Source organism: Calypte anna, chromosome 4A (assembly GCF_003957555.1).
Source record: "Calypte anna isolate BGI_N300 chromosome 4A, bCalAnn1_v1.p, whole genome shotgun sequence".
NCBI classification, from domain to species: Eukaryota; Metazoa; Chordata; class Aves; order Apodiformes; family Trochilidae; genus Calypte; species Calypte anna.
The window spans coordinates 34,748,944-34,769,227 of record NC_044248.1 but is presented as its reverse complement, the minus strand read 5'-3'; the positions used below and the strand labels follow the sequence as shown (position 1 = coordinate 34,769,227).

General features: G+C 39.5%; 1 protein-coding gene across 2 annotated transcripts in view; it reads right to left on the bottom strand.

Moving 5' to 3' along the window:
* SH3D19 (SH3 domain containing 19) overlaps positions 1-465 on the bottom strand; it is an 83,584-nt gene extending 83,119 nt beyond the window's left edge. For both annotated transcript variants that reach the window (XM_030450033.1, XM_030450032.1), the window contains exon 1: positions 291-465. In XM_030450033.1, coding sequence (XP_030305893.1) covers positions 291-408 — 118 coding nt within the window. In that variant the 5' untranslated portion in view covers positions 409-465. The remainder of the gene's footprint in view (positions 1-290) is intronic.
* Between the last annotated feature and the right edge of the window lie 19,819 nt (positions 466-20,284).

The window sequence follows — 20,284 nt, the reverse complement described above, 5'->3', positions numbered from 1 at the left end:
TCCAGCGCCTGGACGCGTCTCTGGTGGACAGCGCGGCTCCTCAGCTTTGTGGGCTCAGAAAAGGAGCCGGCCCTGAGGCTTAACCGCGGGGAGCAGAGCCCACGGGGAGCACGCTGGAGGCTCCGTCCAGCCCGTGATGGCTCAGATGCACCTGAGCTGAGCTCGGGTGTAGCCACGGGATTGCGGTACCCACCGGGCCGACACCGCCCCTGACAGGAATTCAGACCCGGGGCCCGGAGGCTGGCCCAAAGCCCAGAGACGCCACGGCCCGCCGCGCCCTCGCCCCTCACCTGCCGCCGAGCTCAGGACGACCCTCCGGTGCCTCCTGCCGACCTCCCGCAGCTCCTCCTCGTCCTCCTCCAGCCTCCAGGCTTCGGCCATCGGCGGCGGAGGGGCGGCCGAACGCATTCAAGAAGCGGGGGCTGCCATGTCCGCCTGCGGCCGGGGGCCTTCCCGCCCCTCCCGGGCGAGGCCGGCGCGTCTCCTCAGCGCGGCCCCCGTGATTCCCGGGCCTGCCCCGCACCTGCGCCCTCTGCAACCCGCGTCTGCCGGAGAGCCTGCAGCCCGGGCCGCTCCGCGCTGCGGCCGCCGTGGCGAGCGGGGGAAGATGCGGGAGCGGGCAGGCGAAAGGAGAGGCGGTGGTGACGGCGGTGGCCGTGGCCTTTCCTGCCCATCCGCGGCTCTCCGGCGTCAGCAGGAAACCCGGCGGCTGCCTGGCACCGCCACAAAAGGGGGCGGAGGAGGCGGCGGCGGGGGGAGGTACCTGGCGGCAGCCGCTGGGCAGCGCTCCTCCGCGGCGGGCACCTCGGACGGGCGAGGCGGCCTCCTAAAGCCAGGGTGGGCACCGCCGGTACCGGGCGTGTAAAGCAGAGCAGCCCTGTGTTAAGGGGGAGAAAGGGTTTGAGGCGAGGGGGTGCGAAGTCCTCCTCTCCTCAGGATGGGTAAGGAGGTGAAGAGGGCGGCCCGGTGACCCGGGAGCTGCGGGGGGCACCGGCGAGGCAGTGGCCCTGGGTGGCCCTTCGGATTGGGGCTAAGGGGAGACCGGGCAGGCGTTCAAAAAAAAGGTTGCCGGCTCTAATTCGCGGCCAGGAGGATGTATTTCTTGGCGTGGGGTTTGTTAGGGTGGTTTCAACCACTTCAGAACAAGTCATCTTTCGGACGCGCTTGGAAGTGGTGAGGTTCACGCTTCCAGTGCAGAAATGATATGAAAAATCTGTCCACGTTTCAAGTTAGAGACCCAGAAATCAGGTGTAGTTTTAGCTTTTTTTTTTTTTTCTTTTTTTTTTTCTTTTTTTTTTTCTTTTGTTTTCTTTTGTTTTCCCCTGGACGTCAGTTGCCCATATCTGAAAGTTCAACAATACTGCACCTTCACATCTTATGGTTCCTGTAAAACCCAGCTATAAATCTTTTTGACATATGACTCCATATTAGGCACCACCATCAAAAAAAAAAAAAAAAAAAAAAAAAAAAAAAGGCATGCATATAAGGAAGTTAAATTCAGCTTCAGAGCAGGTGAATAAGGGACAGTAAATAAAGTATGAGAACCATAGATTAGACCAGGAAGAAAAAAAAAATAATACAGTAATCCTAATGTTGAGCAATATCTGTGCTGTCTTACTAAGCACTGTTTTCTACTCTATGCTGAATAAAGTGGATTGTTTAGATTAAAAAAAAAAACTAAAAATGTATGAGGTTACAAAACTGAAAAATATATCATAATGCATGAATGTAAATAAATGTGCATGTCTTAGCCTTTCAGTGCTTGACTGTAACATAATTGTTCCTTGACAGGGTTGTGTTTTTTTTTACTGGAACATTTAGTGTCCAGCTGGTCTAATACATAAAGTCTACTACAGAAGTACACAAGGCCAGACATAAAATTGGTGGTACATCAGGAGTATGTATCAGACAAATCAAACCATCTACTACAGGTATGTGTTTTCAGAAGGCTTGAGCTTCCGATGACCTCTGCATGCAGGGATTGCACAGTAGTCAAAGGATCTCACCTCACAAATTTCAATTCAAGATCAGCATGCCTTGTATGTGATCTAAACTGGACACAGAGTTCCTCAGAGGACCATCACCACCATAGACACACTACATGGCTTTGCTGCAAAGTCTCACCTGCCATAAAAAGCACAGAAAAAAAAAAGGTTCCAAAACAGCAGAAGAGAGGGACATTGCCAAAATATGCATGTGTGAGAGACAAAAGAGAATCTCTCGTGTAAAACAAGCAGTATGTGCTGTTTGTATTCTGTGTCTTCATTGTGGAGCCAAAATGCAGTACCCCTATTCAGCTCTTTGTGTTTCAGTGCTGCTGGGAGTAGGGAGAAAAAAAAGGCTTGATATCATGTAATATTACCAAGGAAGGAAAAAAAAAGAACATACCATAGAATATAACATAAATTCAAAGAACACAGAAAACTGAATTGAAGCTTCTTTTGTTGCTGTTGATGAAATTAAGACAGAGACTTCCAAGCAAAGAAAACTGAAAAATACATTGAGGGAGATGTTAGGCATAAGAAAACCAAACTGAACAGAGTAGTTCCGGCTATGACTAAGAAAACACTCCCCAAAATCTCAAAGAATACAGTATGAAAGGATCATGAGTATTTAATGTTGACAAGCATCAAGAGTTCCTTAGAGTTCACAGGTAAAGACCTATTTCAAAATGAAAGCTCAATACCTAACTTAGGTGAAGTTATGAAGTCTCTGAAGCAACCACTTGGCCATATACCAAGCTTTCCCAGTGGAAAATGCACCTGGGACAGAGACTGAGTTTTACAGGTAAAAGAGCTGTTTAGGAAATGCCTGGGACTGATTGAAGACAGATTTTACCAGAAAGGGAGAGATCAAAGTAAAAGAAAATTCAAATGTTAATACAAGATTCAGGTAGCAATGAGCAACATGCTATTGCAAACAGTACTGGAAACAATTTCCAATCAGTACTGCTGGAAACAAGTAAACATTCCCAGCACTTAAAATGAAAATGTAAGGTAGCATTGCATGAAATACTTGAATCATATTTCTGAAATATTCATTGCAAAAAAAAAACCATTCGATAATATGTTTGCTCCAAAAGGAGCTTGCTTCCAAGTAAATAGAGTTTTTCAAGGTATGTTTTCTGCAGATGTACTCCCACTCCCAGTGTACAAATGCTACAAGCATTCAAGCTTGGAGGTGTTTTTTAGCTTTTAGATACCTGTAGAACAAGTGTATGTAGAGTAATATACAGGAATGTTAAAGAGAGTTTACATACTCTTCTCAGCTGCAAAATCAACTAATATGCAAGGACTCTAAGGGAGCAGAGATGGAGGGTGGATGTCTAGAGCTCCATTTCTTACAAGTAATTCTTTTCTAATGAGTGCTTGCCAGATGCTCTCATCCATATACTGAGTGAGCAGTGCCTCACTTCTGGTTTATGTTGGTATTTTCAAGTCAGAAACAGCTTTAGGGTTTTCTATCAAATGCAACAGCACATCACTGGCTTGAGACCTGCTAAAGGTGTGTAAAATAATGGAGGTACCTGGGAGGCAGGTAGGCTTAAACAAGTCTGTGTGAGACAGATGGGGCTCTTACAGAGTGCTCCTGAGCAGCAATGGCAGACCTGCCTCTGTAGCCTTGGAACAGATCCTGACACAGCCCTTTTATCTGGGTAAGCAGTTTCCAGGGGGAGGAGAGAGCTGTGCTTTTGGGTCTTTAGACAAGCAACCAAAGCACCTGTTGAAATAATCAAAAGAGCCACAGTTGCTAGCTGGTCTAATAACAGCCTAGGACAGACAGAGTAACCTGTGATAATTTGGCTCATATTGGAACACACACACACCCACACACACACACACACAGATTTCTGCTGCATTGCTGGGGTCAGGGGAAGAAGAAAACAAAGAGGAGAGTGGGATGAATTGGACCCAACAGTTTCAAGTGCAGCAGGAATTAAAGCCATGTGAGAAATTCTCTCCAGAAAGACAAGAAATGAAGCTCCTCTTTTACTTTTGAGAAAATAAATGCGTAGAAATTGTCAAAAAGAAATAAAAGGCAAAGAAAAAACGACAATTAAAAGCAAGTTGCAAAAGTTTAACAAAACAAAACCATCAGAAAAGGAAGAGAATACTTGATGTAGTCTCAGGTGGCTGAGAGGAACACATCAGCTTATGGCATATGCATCTCCAGTCTTCCAAGAAGCATAATGTCTTTGTGTCTTACAAGCAGAGTGAAGGAAAAATAATTGCATTATTGTGCTTCTCTGAGAATCTCTGCTGCGTACATGTGCGTAGGAATAGAAAGACTTTTGTATATTTCCATAGCTAGACTTCTCCAAGAAAACAAACCTTACTGTCTCAAGAAGTTTGCAATTTGGTTGTTAAAATCTGCAGATTTCTCACTGAAATTCTGCTTTATCATTTGCATATTTGCTGTAATGTAAATACTTGGGATTTCACAATGGCAGAGTAAAAGAAGGAAACAACTGAGTAAATGGGTCTTTGTACTCTCTGCTGAATGCTTACAATTAGCTGCCTATTATTTTTTAAGTATTTTGTCCTGATTTACATCCCTGGAATTGCTACTTTAATTTGCCCTGCAAAAAGACTCTGTTTTTCAACAAAAAATATCAGCTCTATAGAACTGCTTAATTGAAGTCGCCCATGTAGCCTCAATGTCTATTCAGGTTCTGCAATGCAGCTGAAGCCTGCAATGAATGTATCAGTGTTTGGCTGAGATACAGGAGCCTCAGACCACAGAGGAGTGCAGACAAAGGATTTCTAAAAAAATGCAAAGGATGAAAAAGAGTGTTTTCAAAAGGGAAAATGTAGCCTTTGGACATGACAACATTATTTTTGTTCTGAGTAAAAATAACGAGAGTCTCATTCAATGGATGAATTACATTGGCAGTATAGCCAGCATAGGAAGCTGACATAGCTGAGGGCCAAGATCTCCATTTCTGTTCATCTGGTCCAATGGGTTTTAGTGTAGTTAAGAAAGTGACATATCAGGAGCCTGCAGGCTTCCTGAAATGTCTCCAGCTAAGTGCAGGTTCCCCATGGATTGCTACAACTGCTGGTGGCTCCCAGCATACCAGAATGGTGAGAGTCTGAAGGTAGGTGGTTTTATGATGAATGAAGATAGTTAAAATGGAAGATTCTTGATTTCTTTGAATAAATACCTTCCTCCTGGAAACAAAATCTAGGAATCTGGGGACTACTGTCAAAGGAAAGAAAAAAAAAAAAAAAAAAAAAAAGAGAGAGAGAAGGATTTCTGCATGAAAGCAGCAAATCCAGTAATTTAAAAAGACTTAAAATTGTCAGATGAGTGGGGAAAATCTGTTCAGAGAGAGATTCTGACATCTGTTAGTTTTTAAATTAGTTTTACAAATAATGTTTTTACTTCTGCTGTTTTCCAGATTTTGTGAAGAACACCCTTTCCTCTCCTGTCCTGTTAACAAAGAACTCTTATATCTCTTCTCCTTTATTAGTATTATAATTCCTGATGTAATAAATACATCTGTTTCTATTGCCTTCATGATTAAAGGGAATAAGGAAAAGATGTAGAAAAAACCGTGAGGAAATATGGAAGGGAAAAGAGCTGGATCAGAGATTGCTTCTTAGAAAGAAAGGGTGTCAAAGCCAAATTGATTTGTAGTTTGAGTCCTGAAGCATACATGTTCACTCTATAACCACAGAGTTATCTGTGGGGAGTGCTGATGCCGTGCTAAGTGAGCTGGCAGGAGCATGATGTAAGGAGTATTATCATATTGAACACACGAGTCTAATACCTAAGAATATACAATGCCAGCCCCAGGAGGGGAGTCCAGCTTTTCAGCTGCAGTTTGCACTTCCATGCAAAGAGCTGACAAGGGGAAAACTTGTGGAAGATGGCAAACTGTGTCCTAAAGCATTTTCAAAAGGTGAAGCGGGGTCATAAATTTGCAGTAAATTTAGAAGTTTCCCTCAGTACTGAAACTGGTTACAGATAGGAGTAGCTCTCATTTTTTTTTCCTTCTTTTCTTCTGCCATCACATGGATGTAAATTGCCTTTCACTGGAAATATACATGACATACAGGTGGATAATCTTCACAGTTCAATAAAAATTTGTAATCTACTGGTTTTTTGTTGTTTGGCTTTTGGGTTTTTTGTTTCTTTCTTTCCCATGGTACCACCTGTGATCAGTGAGGCATTCTGTTACAGGGGTTTTTGCTGCACACTGAAACAGTTCATGCTGTTCACAAAGGTACATTAATATTCAGCAATTGGATAATTCTGCAATTAAATAATTGTATTACAATTACTAATTTGTGAGTTCAGTGCTGAAAAGTTTAATATTAATGAGGTTGTAACAGTCTGGCTTCATTCATGTGTTTGCTAATAGAAAAGCACTTTTCTAAATAGACTATTGCAAACAAAATATTAGGAGCTTTCAACTTTAAAAAAATTATTTTCATCTGTTACAGACATTATCTTTCAGTCATACATTCAATAACAGGCTGCTTCTTAAAACAATTTGTATTTTGTAGAAGCTGAAGAATGGAAAACAGTTTGATAAATTTAATTGACTACTTGGCCAAGACCCCTGACAAATTTTAGATGACACTTGTTTATTTCAAGCCAGCTAACCAAATGTGATGCAAGAGACAGGAGTGTTTCTCAAACATAGATTTTTCAATTTATTCAATAAGAAGGAAGAACCTGCATACTTCAGTAGCAATTAAGGGAAAAAATAAAACTAATCCTATATTATTGTATCAGTCCTGCCTTTTTCAATTTTATACCATAACCCCTGCTCTAATCACCAAATGTCAATAGAGGGACAGATGATGACAAGCATCATCAGCAGACCCTCCCTACTGGCTTTAAGGAGGGTTAAGGCTTCAAATCAGCTGGGGGTTTATGTGTTTCACACTCATGCTTGCAAGAACCTATTTTGTTAGGCTTTTATTGCTACAGTACTCCAGTGATACATATTTAAACAGCTGTAGTTTCTGAGCTGACAACTCCTGAGTAATCAAGGAGATACCTACACTATTCATAGTGTAGCATAGTATAGTTAAAAAATGAGGTGCACAAGTATTTTTATTTTTTTTTTACTCCCAGAACATGGTTTCATGTTATTCATATGTTGCTGTTATAAAGCTGTCTGGTGTTTTTAGTGTCAATGACCTCTTGACAGACTCTTTGATGGTGATTTTTGTTAGCAGCATAGTCCAACACCCAGGTCCTTATCCTGTTTATTTACTGCCTTATTACTTTGCATATACAGACATACATTCACTGGGTTCCGATTTTTTCCCATACTCACCAAGTATGATCAGAGGATTATGAAGATAATAAAAAAAAGATTCATGTGATTAAAAAAAATACAAAGTTGCAGTTTATGGTGTGATGGCAGAACTGTAATCAAATTTCCTCTGATTTAGTTACATAAGAGAAACCCAAATGTCTGCCAATTATCTGGAGATCCCAGTGAGGTCTGGACTGATCTAGGTTAGCAGCATTTTTTGCAAGATACTGTTGAATAAATCCTGAGCTGGATGAATAATTTCTCAGAAAACTTGCACCTTGCATCAGAGCTTTGCACTAGTCAGTTGCCGAGAGAGATCTGTACACAACTGTCCTCAGCCAAAACCCGAATCATCTCCAATTTTCCCTGAAGTATGATTTTTGGACTTTTTTAGTCTTCCCTCACATCTTCTTTCTGTAGCATTTTATGTCACCTTAGTCTCCTCCGATGTGTATATAACTCCTCCAGCATGTCCCAAGCCTCTGCCTGTGTCCTTTTACCCAGAAAGAAACTGAACATTTTCCTCACAGAGAAACAACACATTCAGTTCAAATCTTACAGCTGCTTTTTGCAACTTCATTAACTCAGAGGAAATGCCATTCTTCAAGGGGCTGCTGAACAGACACTGTGGAAAGCACGAAAGGCAGAGAAGAGCCTGAGTAGAATTTCCTGGGCTTCTACAACATGGGAGAAGGTATGGGCTATTCCTTCTCTCTCTTAGAAAGGACTTGCTTCAATTCACATGCTTTTTTGGTGTTTCCAAGGACTGGAAGTGTCATCCAGAAACTAGCAGGGTAAAAAGGATTCCAGACACATTCACCTGTGCTTTCTATACTCTTCCTGGCTGTTTCCATTGACAAATAAATTGTCTGTATGGACAAAATCTCTTAAATGCTTATCTCAGGTTAACATTATCAGTTCCAGAACTGCCCACAGAAAAAAATCTTTTATAGCTACTGTGAACTTCTCTCCTCCTGATGCTGTCTAAATGCCAGAAGTTGTTTAAAGGATCTCTACAGTGTTCAATTCCCAATCAGTAAGAGTTCAGTGGTCTGGAAGATAAGGAAGAGAGTGTCAGAATCAGTTTCTGGGATGCTTTCACAGAACTCATGTATGCAGCGCTGTGTTCCAGGAGCCAGGAACAACCTATCAGTCCTGAAAGAGCTCTCTCAGAAACAACTTGATTCCACAAAACATTCAGGATTATAACTCAGCCTTTATATTCTGAAAACCTATGGATGTGGTCATGCCCTGAATTAGTGTCCAGACCACAATTTTAAACCTCCTTCAAGTTCAGAGGAAACAAGTGACGTGTTCTGTTTTAAATTAAAATATAATTAAACCACAATTTTTGATCTAGAATTCAGCTATGAAATTTACAGTCCATGCCCCTTTTGCCCAGACTGGAGGGATGCATACAAAGGAGGTGGGTTTGAATTACTCTTTTCTGGGTTTCATCTGTGCACCAACATACAGAATTTTCTACTCTTGATAGCTCTGGCAAACACAATTATTATTGGCAAAGCAATGATTTCAGACTGAGAAACAAATGCAAAATTTGCAAAAGGAGAATGTAAAATATATGGATAAACCATTGGTTCCATATCACGTAATTACAGTCGAGACAGATTTCTCAGGGGATTAATATGGGTTTGTAGTCCAGTCCCAGGGCAAGACATGAGGAATGTTTATAGCAAAAGGAAAACATATATTGAGAATAGCTAGAATTACTGTCTCTTGTTTTACTCTGGTGCTTACACTGTCTGACTCTCAATATACAGCTGCAGCACTAGGGCTCAGCCTTCTTTGGATTAGCAAGAAGGAAAACCCATTAGTTTGATTCTTCTAGTAAATGAGCCTTGAGCTTTTTCTTTTTTGTTCATGGCTAGTTAGGTGTGCAGGTTATGTTCCAGCCTCATTAGTGAATGGTGGCAACTTAAGTCTGGTTATTAATTCTCCAGCTTGCAAGTTTTAGCAGCTGAAGGATAATAATATTAAAGAAACATTGGCTGAACCAGAGATTTCCCCAGTCTGAACTGGACTTCTATTTTTGTTTCTTGATGAAAAATGTTGTGTTGAAAAAAAAATAACTCCTAGATATGTTCACATGTGCTCACATTACACCCAGTGTGTTAACAAGTGGAAAAAATTACATGCTTTAATACTTTCATTCTGATTCTTTTTTTTTTTTTTTGGCATTTGTTTAAGACTTTTGAAAATTTACAGACATGATTTTTCTTTGAAAAGTTTGAAAACAGATTTACTAAATGAAACACTGAATTACATTTCCTGTTCTCCCCAGGAAGTGCATTTTTGCTTGAGTGCAATGGTTCTTGCAAACTTATAATACCAAAATAGCTTGTATTTGCAAGATGTAATCTCCACCTTATTTACTCTGAAATACTTCAACATTCTTAGTCTTCTACTAGCAGAATTCATATTCATCCTGCATCATTACAAGGTCAAAAATTTCAGGGGATAGATAAATATTTTCAGTATTTCCTAATGTATGGCAAATGTTGTAGGACATGAAAGATGGACAATCATCACTGTTAAGATATTTCTAATCTGCTCATGATCAGAGTACCCTGGCATGTAAATGAAATCAATTGATGCCAAATTCAATTAATGCTCTTTTTTCATCCTTCTAATTACAATAACACAACTTTTATTTGTGTCACACATTTGCATGTGTTTGTGTATACATGATTATTCCTGTTTCTGTCAGTAACAAAGTTGATAGAAATAGAGCTAAGATTGGGGGCTGGCCCTTATAGTACAGTTAAAGCCCAGAACTAGATAAAGTAAAACATTGTGTTGCATGGCATAACAGAATGTGTTGTTTCCTGTAAGTACTAATAAAATGTAAATGTGATTTTCTATGCCATTTTTCACTCTCTTTATTATCTGATGAATGCTATTAGTTCTACTTTTTTTTTTTTTTTTTAAATCCTAATTCCTCTTTTCAAAACTCCTGTGAAACTAGCATTGTGGGATACCTTTCAATTTAAAATTAAATTCTTGGAAAATCCAGTTAAATTAATCTTAGGCTATTCACAGTTACATATGTTACTTTTTCTTGCTGTGACTGTACTCTGAACTGTTGAGCTTAAGGAATATTGAAATGTCAGCATGCTTCTTGCCTATAAATAAAGAACAGGCATGTAGAATGAGTGGTGTCAAGTTGGAGATGACAAATCATGCCCACAAACAACCCTATATTTCTTGTGTATATCCCCCATACAGCTCTATCCAATACTGACGTGTCACTTCTGCAGTGTAATCCAGATCATGTTCAAAGGATGGACAATATTTATTACCATTCATTCTTGTCAGGATCACTTGAACAGTGTGTGTAACTGCACTCTCCAAGAGGCAATCTTTTTCTCTGCAGAGTATTATCAGAATACAAACAGTGAACCAAGAAGAAATAGGAAAAACAGAGATTCACAACACTCCTGATAAAGAAAATCAAGCAGATTCTACTGAATCAAGTTAAAACCTTAAAAAAAAAAATCATCTCCATTTGACTTCTAATGTCTTGTTTCAAAAGTCCTGACAATTAATCTTTTTATATTGAAAATATTCATTAAAAGGTCATCCAGTTCTCATACTACCTCTATCTTCAGTCAGCCTGGGTAACACACATATTACTTCAAAGCTTATTTCAAGCAGGAAATTCTGAGATTACAAGAAGTATTACTTTATTAAAGGCTGGTTAGGAATCAGGAGAAATGGTTGAATCAGATGTCATCTAGGGGGACTGTCTTTAAGACTTCTAATTGTTGACATGGTCACTAATGAGGACAAGCATTTTTCTGGAACAGGGAGGTGGAAGCAAGAGACCCAGGAAGCAAGGGGCAGCAGTAGAAGAGGACAGATCAGGAGAAAATTGCAGAACAGTCTACTTTATTTCTGGTTTCTAAGTGTCCCAAACACTCCCCAGTTATTAATACCTTAATCCCTGGAAAAAGAAAAAAAAAAACAAAAAACCCCACACCACAGTGAGGTGTTTGTTATTTCACAGAAATTCTGGCCTTACATTTGATATCTCAGTCCTCATACTTGTGCTGTCAACTACACATTTGATGAATTCCTCACTTTTCTCCCAGTGGCATTACTCTTTTCTTGGCTACAATAAAAAAGTTGTACTTCTATATTTATCCTTTGTATACTAAATATTCAAGCACATTTATGGTGAGCCCATGTGGGCCTTACTGGCCCAGATTGTAGTGTGTAGGCTTCACCACGGCCTCCAGTGTTGCATCTTCTACACTTCTCTCGTTATTTTGGGGAGCAAGTTCAGTGTTGAACTGGAACAGTAATGACAGAGCTGCACCAGCACAGTGCTGCCTGGCAAGTTAGCCTCATAGAAATTACTTAGGACATGTCAATAAAAGTGAAGTACTTCTTGTGCACTTTTAAGTGTCTTCTAATGTTCTCTACCCACTTCATGCCCTCTAAAATAGTTGGAGTGTTCTGCAATTAGCGGAGTCCTTGTTGGTGGTGGTTTAAAGAGTACAAAGTCTGTGTATTCAAAGGCCTCATTCATTTGCCTTTTTTTGCCTCTTTGACACAAAATGTGGCACATGGGAACTGTCAGAGCCAGGAATACAGTCATAAGCCACTTCAGATGTCTGAACAACCCTGCATACCAGGAATACAAAGATGATACAAAGCTTGTCTTGCTTATGCTCCCCAAGGCAGTGCATTCAGTCCTTCAAAATATGCAGTGTAAAAATCATCCTCAAGTCCTGCTGCACTGTTTCCTTAATTTAACAGGCTCCCTTCTGCATCAGGATTGGGTTTCCTCTTTAAAAAAAAAAACAACAGAAACACAAGTGTTTTCCCTGTGTTGTAAGCAGGCAGAGAAGCTTGGTTTCCAAGCACCTACTTCAATCTGTGTCAGTAGATGAGGACATACTCCAAAGAATTACAACCAAAACAGTGGAGCTATTTCTTCCTACTTCAGCTTGTTTTGGATCAGGCATGTAATTCCTCATATTATCCTCAAAACACATAAAGTGCTGAAGCAATCCAATGGAAGAAGTATGAATTTTCCAGACTTGCAGAATGATTTTATGAGATCACATTTATTGGGCAATAATGCCATTCCATTTTAATCCTTTGCCTCTCTTCTAACAAACAACAGCATTGCCAATTTCTGTCAACTGCGGGGTACTCTGAGATGTGAATATTTATCCACTAGGATGTAAACAGAAAATATGAAAGTGTGAGGTTGCAAAAAAGCTGCATTTTCCAGGGCAAGAATGGAACACCCACATAACTCCATGGCAATTTGTTAAATACAAGACAGAAGAGAAATCAAGCCAACTTCCTGGAGCCAGTACTGTGAAAATGGGTGAGCCTTGGATGTAATATACTGCTCACAGAATTTATCACATTCAATTCTTCTATGACAGACAGTGTGACTTCATGTTTGTGTGTGATTGAAAGCTGTACCAAAATGTGTTCCTGAAGTGTTACATCGTACTGAGCAATTTTTCTCTTTACACTTCAATAAATTCACAACTGTGTGTATAGTGTCCACAAAATATCTCTTATAAATAACAGTATTGAAGATTCATCACAGCCTGAAGGTTGTACTAGACTCCATGCAAATTCAGGATAACGCTTGTGCAGTCAAGCCAATAGGAAAGGAAATGGATGGCAGAAGTAAGTCACTAACTCTGCCTCTCTAGAGTTCTAACCTTGCTGGTTCAATGATGCTACCCAAGGTCTTCAGTGGCAAGGGACAGGACAATTGGGAAAACTACATTCGGGCTCTTTAGGCACTTTCTGTTTTGTCACAACAGGATTCTGGAGATAAATAAATCAGTTGGGCACTATGATAAAAATACAGAATCTAAATAAATAATACTAATAAATACAGAACATGTTTGACTGAGCTTAATTACTGGTAAACTAATCAATGAGAAAGGAAGATAAGGTAAAAGCAGCTATTTCTATTTCTATGTCTTGACAATAAGGATGATTTGGTTTTATAGGCCTTTTCTCCCTGTGAATAATTTAGATGCACAAAGAAGAAAAGGTCCCTTTTTAGAATTAGGATCACTCAGTAGTATTAACACCTTTGTAAATTTCTAAAACATTGAGGGCATGTTATTTTCTTTCACAAAAACCCATCAGTTGTGGACTCCTACAGTCTCAGAAGCAGAGCCAGTCCAAACAGGTGAAAAGTATGCAACTATGTACAGGCCTGTTATATGATGTAATTATAAAAACAAAGATATGGTAGTTTTTTGAGAATATCCTGGACATACTTGGAATTCAACAGCATAACTAATCCTCTGTACAGTGCTTTCGGAGAAAGCATTAGAGTCGTATCTGGAGTACAGTGCACTGACACTTCCAACCATTTAGAAAGAATGCAGGAGAAAAATAATGGTAAATGGCAACAAAATTACGCAGATTTTCAGGGGGAAAAACACAACACTTTGTACAAGATGGAAATTTTTAGAATCTCCATTAGAAGAAAATCACTCAGTTCATTATAGCACCTCAAAAATTGTGTTGCCTGTTGCAGGGTTTGGCTTGGTTTGCAGTTCAATGCACCATCTTAAACCAACAGCTAAAATAATTATTGCAAGCTACAGCTAACCTAGGCTTTGGGAGGTGCATGGCTCTGCATACATAGATTACTTGGCTTTATACCTGACAAAGTGCCACCCACCAGAAAATGTATTGACGTGTTCTCACTGTTTACTCCTAGAAATCTTACTCTTTAGGTTTGCTGGCAGACTTGAGTGTTTCAGCTGCATGCATTAGGTGTCAAAGACTGCTGCACTGCAGCATTTGCTGGGCTTGTACACAGCACCGATTGGTACTCCAGGGACCTCGGTGCTTCTGCTACAGCAAATAAGCCACAGAGGAGGATCTTGCACTACCTGCATCCTGCTTCAGTCAGCCTCTCTTCCTTTTGTGCTCCAGCCTCTAGATATTTGGTCAGCATCCCTGTTCTTTAAAAGATACTTTTACTGTAATTTCAGTACTGTCACTTCCAACTTCAGCATATGATTTTAAGCCACACCTCTTACGTTGCTCTTGCTTTCACTGAGTGCTGTAGAAATGCTTTAGCAATTGAAGTAATTTTTTAGATCTCTTTTTATACTGGTTTAGTTCCCATACCCAAGCTATTTCTCATCCAGCTTCTTTCTGAGCTCATGCTTTTTAGTGTTTTACTATCTCGCCTTCTTTCTCAATCTCCCATTCACAGTAAATTTTACTTCTAATATTCCTAGATGGGGAAATATAACTGACAAATTCAGAGCCTCCTAATCCATATTACAGTTTGGATTACTAGGGCATTGGCACTGTTATCTTATTAGAGAAACTAGTTTAGAAACCAAAGGTGCCTTGTGGCTGAACATCCAGGAAAATACTATTCTAAGAAATGTTGTCCCTTATTATAAAACTAATCTCCATTAACTCAAAATATTAAAATGCTGCAGAGATTCTCTGGAACAATGTTTCTAACACAGCCAAAGGTCAGCATCAGTTTTAGTTTAAATCAATGGTGACTGTAGGATGGATTTTTATTTTAGTAAGGGCAAGCTGTTTAATTTTTAACAATCCTTCTTCCCCTCTGCCCTCTAGCAAACCTAAGAGTGTGTACAGGAGAATATTAAAAGGAAAAATCATATTAAAAATTTTGAGCTCATTTCCAAGCTACTGGGCTTCTCTAGCCAATCAGACATCCTTTATTCATCTAAATGAACAAATTTCCTTTGCTTTTGACTTTATTTGTCAGATTGCTTTCAAAAAGTAAGGATTTTTTATAGAGAAAATAGTATCATTTTGAAGCCCTTACAATATTTTATGTAGGAACTGATGATCACTGACAGGAGAACTACCAGGGACTGCGTTCTTTAGAAGATAACATCTACAAGAAATTAGATCTCCATCAACCTTGAAATGTTCCTTTTAGCTTGGGAATGCTAAAAATGTAGGCAGCAATGCATCTCAAGATTGCTCTAATTCCACTTGCTGAATGGAAAAATGCAGTTGTCCAAAGATGAGGAATCATAGTGTAAATAAATATATATACACACATATATTCTCTATATACAATGTATATCCACAAATACAGTACCATTGCCACTCTCTTCAACAGGGGTTTCATCTGTGAAAGGTCTTTACACTGTAGTACTCAAGCAGAAGTGCTTACAGCACAGACAGATCTTGCTCACAGTACTCCAGAAGGCAGACCTGCTGAATTTCAGTCCCCTCAGTTTGCAGAAGCAGATGTGAAAATAGTGACTTATATAACAACTTATTAGGCAGCATATTCAAACACTCTAACATTGAATAAGTGAAAAAAATCTTAGTAAAAGTTTAAATGTCTGTTTAAACCCTTTGTAAACAACTGCATATGGCTACATATAAGCCTCTACATATAAAACAGAGTCTGATTCACTTCTGTGACTGAGTTACTGCACAGATTCAAGAGCATCAGAACTTCATACTAATACAGGCAGGTCTCAGTCTAAGCATCTATTTGATTTCCTAGCCAGGCTATTTTAAAGCAGAAATTTTTGCTTTCTGGCATAAAAGGCTGACTATTCTCCCATTTGAAAACCCAATTCAAACCAGCATTATTTTAGACAGCCAAGGGCAAACAGCAGAGTGGCAAATCACATATTTGGGTACTGCAGCATGCACGGTATTAACAATCAAAAAGATCGTCTGCAATGTATTTAAGGTATGGGGCTGGTAGGGGATTACGGCAGTCTTTTTCCTTTGCTCTTTAAGGCAATCCTGCTGTCGCTGTGGAACACGAAGCCCAGAGGTTCTGAACACACTTCCCCAGAAACTCCGTCAATGCAGTTTGCTTCAGTGAGACTAAAAGTGTAGTTCATGCATGCGGCCAGAGAGCGGCAGCCTAGTAACAACAAAAGGGTGTACTTGACGTTCCCAAGAAGTGGGTATTTCCTCAAGGTTTAGCATCGCAACGGGGTTTCTGAACGCTAGAGAAAAAAATGAATGAGGCATGACTAGTTCCTGGAGGAAAAAAAAAAAAAAAGATTCTGGCCTTGATAAAAGTTCGGTTCTAAGGGGAGGGAAAGGGAAGAGGTTGGCAAAGAGATGGCAAAGGGGGTCAGATTACATGCCAGCATAAGCAAAGATGATCAGAGTAAGAAATGAAGGACTCGATTTATGTTGTAAAAATAAAATACTTTTTCTTCCCTTTGATACAGGCAATTTGTACTCACATCATCTGTGGAAGCTAGTGGACAGGATTACATTAAGAGAAGTTAATTTTTAGTTAACTGGTTTCACAGTCTTTTTGTTGATAAAGTTCAAAAAGCCTCTGAATGTTCAACAAGTATTGAAAACCTAAAACATCAAAGAACAATATAACATTGTTCTATGGTTTGCCATAGAGGTTTACTTGTGGAATAAGGACAATTAGACCTCTGAATTAAGCTTTATTTTTTATGTGGAATTAAGTGGATTTAGTAGTTTCAAGCACACTTGAAACAGTATGTAAAAAATCACTGAAGCTGAGATTCCTTTGCATTTATGTAAATGAAAATCAGGATTAACTCCATTAACACTGGTGGAATTTTAACAGCATGAAATTAGTATGAAAAAAGCATTAGTCATAGCAACTTCTAAAGAAGTTAGTTCCCAGTGCTATGAAATTATATAGCTCATTATCCTTAAAGCCAGAATTATTTTATATAGCCATTTATAGTTTTACTACCAATAGCTGTAATTATCAAATTTAGTTACTACACAGTAAATATCTTCATGCTGCAGTTCCTGATTTCTGTATCTGTGATGTTCACATGATGTTCTTTGCAGACCAGAAGTAATACAAAATTGAGGAAAGTGCAAAAGATAAATGCCAACCAGTAAGTAATAAAATACAGGATGCACTATAGTGTGAGCAACTCCACTGTGGCAAGCCTGAACATTACCTATCAGACCAAGATACAATTTGAAAACTAAAAAGCACCCTCACACAAAGGTGAAGAAGAAGCCTTTGCTGGTCTACTCATGTTCTTTCAAATGACCACATGGCCCTTCTACCCATACATATCCATCTGACTTACTTGGCTCACATTCAGTTCTGAAAGTAGAGAGAACTGATAAACATAATTCTTCCCAGAGCTGTAACAGTTATTCTAAGTAGTCTATATTCTGCTTTTTTCTCTTCTGCACCTGCTCCTTGCAATAAATTGATGTTTTTAAAGGATGAAAAAGTAAGTGGGAACTTCTAAACTTCTCAGCTTCCTCCTGAATATCAAAACAAAGATAACATCTTTCCTTCAACTTCTACCTCACTATCACTTTAGATGTTGATAATTTTCACGTTTTTAATGTGAAATAGACTGAAGTCAAGTACTCTATACAGACCCTCACAGATGGGTCTACCCAGCCTGATATCCCATCTTCTGCAATAGCTAGTAGTACATACTTACAGGAAGAGTATCACAATGGCTTAATTAACATCTCTTTCCAGCAATAAGGAGCTCAGAAGCTTTCTGAGGAAAAAAAAATTTAAAAGTGCCAGGAATATTTTTTTCATTATCAGTTATAATCAATGGGATTTGTCCTCCATTATATTTACTCCCCTTTGAACTCATTTAAACTGTTGCCTCACAACCACTGTGTGGCAATGCTCAGTGATCCAGCAAGGGGTTCTGACACCCCCTACCTTGGCTTCTATCCCTCAGGCTACCACAACCTCCTGCTCCCTTGCTACTTTATACCTGAAACCAGATCACTTCACTAACAGTCCTCTAGTGCTTACATTATGAGCACAATGATACCACAGACTGTATTGACTAAAATCAAGGGAATAAGCAGTGTAAGGCCCTGACAGCTGCCTTTCCTAGGGAGCCACACATTGCAACTGACTTAATTTTTGGCCCAGGAAGCTCTCTAGGACCAGCAGTACAAAACCCAACAAGCTGTCACTCACCAGCAGCACCTTCAAGCAGGGATGGACACCAGAGCCAATACTGTTTAACACCTTTAATAAAGATTTGGATGCTGGGATGGATTGGATGCACAGCAAGTTTGTGATATCAAACTGGAGGACAGGGCCATTATTCAAAAGGACCTCTGCATCCTGGATAACTGGACGGACAGAAACCTAATGAAGTTTAATGAGGGTGAATGCCAAGTCCTGTGTCAGGGATGGAATAACTTCACACAACAGGACAGCCAGCTAGGTAGAAGGCAGCTCTTCATAAAAGGACCTGGACGTTCCTGTTGGACAACGTGAGGCAGCAGCATGGCCTTGTCTTTTATTACAGATGCAGAAAGAGAGGGCAAGAGGCAATGGGTGCAAGTTGGAGCACAGAAAAAAAGAAAAGTTATTGGAAACAACTTTGTTACCATGAAGGTAGTAAATACTGGAACAAGGTCCCAGAGAGGTTGTGGAATCTCCATCCTAGGAAGCATTTGAAGCTAGACTGGAAAAACCTCATTTATTTGGTCCTGCTCTGAGCAGGGTCTGGGTCTAGGTAGCCTCCAGAGACCTTTGAACCTGAATGATTCTATGTTTTTGTGAGTCTCTGATTGCTATGATTAGACCCAAAGCAGTTTCTGCATGAGAACTAGAAGAAGGTAGGGAACTAATTACCTTCCTAGATGAGAGCAATTTCTGTCAAAAGAAGCCCTCTTTTGAGCTTCAGGCTCCAGGTAGGAACAGATTACCTGCCATAAATTCTTTTCTTAAGTGCTTAGGACTCAGCACAGAAAGAGTTTAATGGAAATCTGGTTGTGCCGTTTGAAACAGCCATGCACTATACAACTACAGCCCTTCAGCAGCACAATCATCTCCAGAAGAAATCCATAAACTTCAAATCTGTTTTCCTTCCAATTTTAGTATGCAATTTTAGTATGTATTTCTGGCTGTGGTGGCAACCCCAATAAGCAAGTTCCATTTGAGTTTTTGGATTCTAGTAAAATGAAACACCCTAGTGCACTCTGCCACTTTTTTTCCCTACAGCTCGAAACCACTTTCCAGATAATTTTTACAGAATTAGCTGGCTCATTAAGATTTTACTCTGAATCTTTTAAAAAATAGTAACAGGGCATTCATTAACATATTAGATAGGCATACAAGCATAGGAATACCTGTACAGGAATACCTACTTTATGACTTCTCTCCCAGGCTTATGGAGAGATTAATGGAGTCTGAATCCTGAGGCATTATTAGATCACCTTGTCTTACATTCTGTGCATCACAGCTATCCAATAAGTTTACTGCTCAGTTCATTAAAATAAGGAAGGGAGGTAGCTTGACTACAGCATGTAAGGTCATTTGTGTATTAACCAGTCCCACACACATGCACACAAAGAATTATGTGCATATTTATATATATATACATACACATTCATACTATTCATATGCATATATAGAATAAGATATCCTGGAGCCAGGAATAATGAAACAGTAAAAAACCCAACAGGCTTAGGTTTGAACTACACCACAATTTTTCTTTTTAATATGATACAGACTGAAACCACATTAACTCTTTTGATATAATAGGATTTCTACTCACAGGAATAATGCAGAATAGATGCTAGAGGACTTCAGACTTCAATACTAGTTAGTCATCATTTGGCAGGTGAGTTATTTCCCACAGTTCACACAATTCTACATATTTATTCCTAGTGATTTCACTAATCTCTGTTATGGAAAGCTGAGCTCTTCTACTAGAGCTTCTCCTCCCATCTGATGCAAATAACTCCAGCAATCAGCCTCTAGTGACTGGAACAGATGTTGCTGTTTATTTAATTTATTTATTTTACTAATGCACAGCTGCCAGGGCCAACAAATGAAAAACACTGAATTCCATCAGGATTGCAGTTTCAGTGACTACACATTAGAAGACAATTTATTGTCTTTTAATTTTTTTTTTAAAAGGGATGTCAAGCTTTAGCTTGAATAAATAAGTTGTTATGATGAAGAATCTCAAGACATTAGTATGTGGCAACTTACCTTCTGCAAGTGTACAAGTTCTTGGG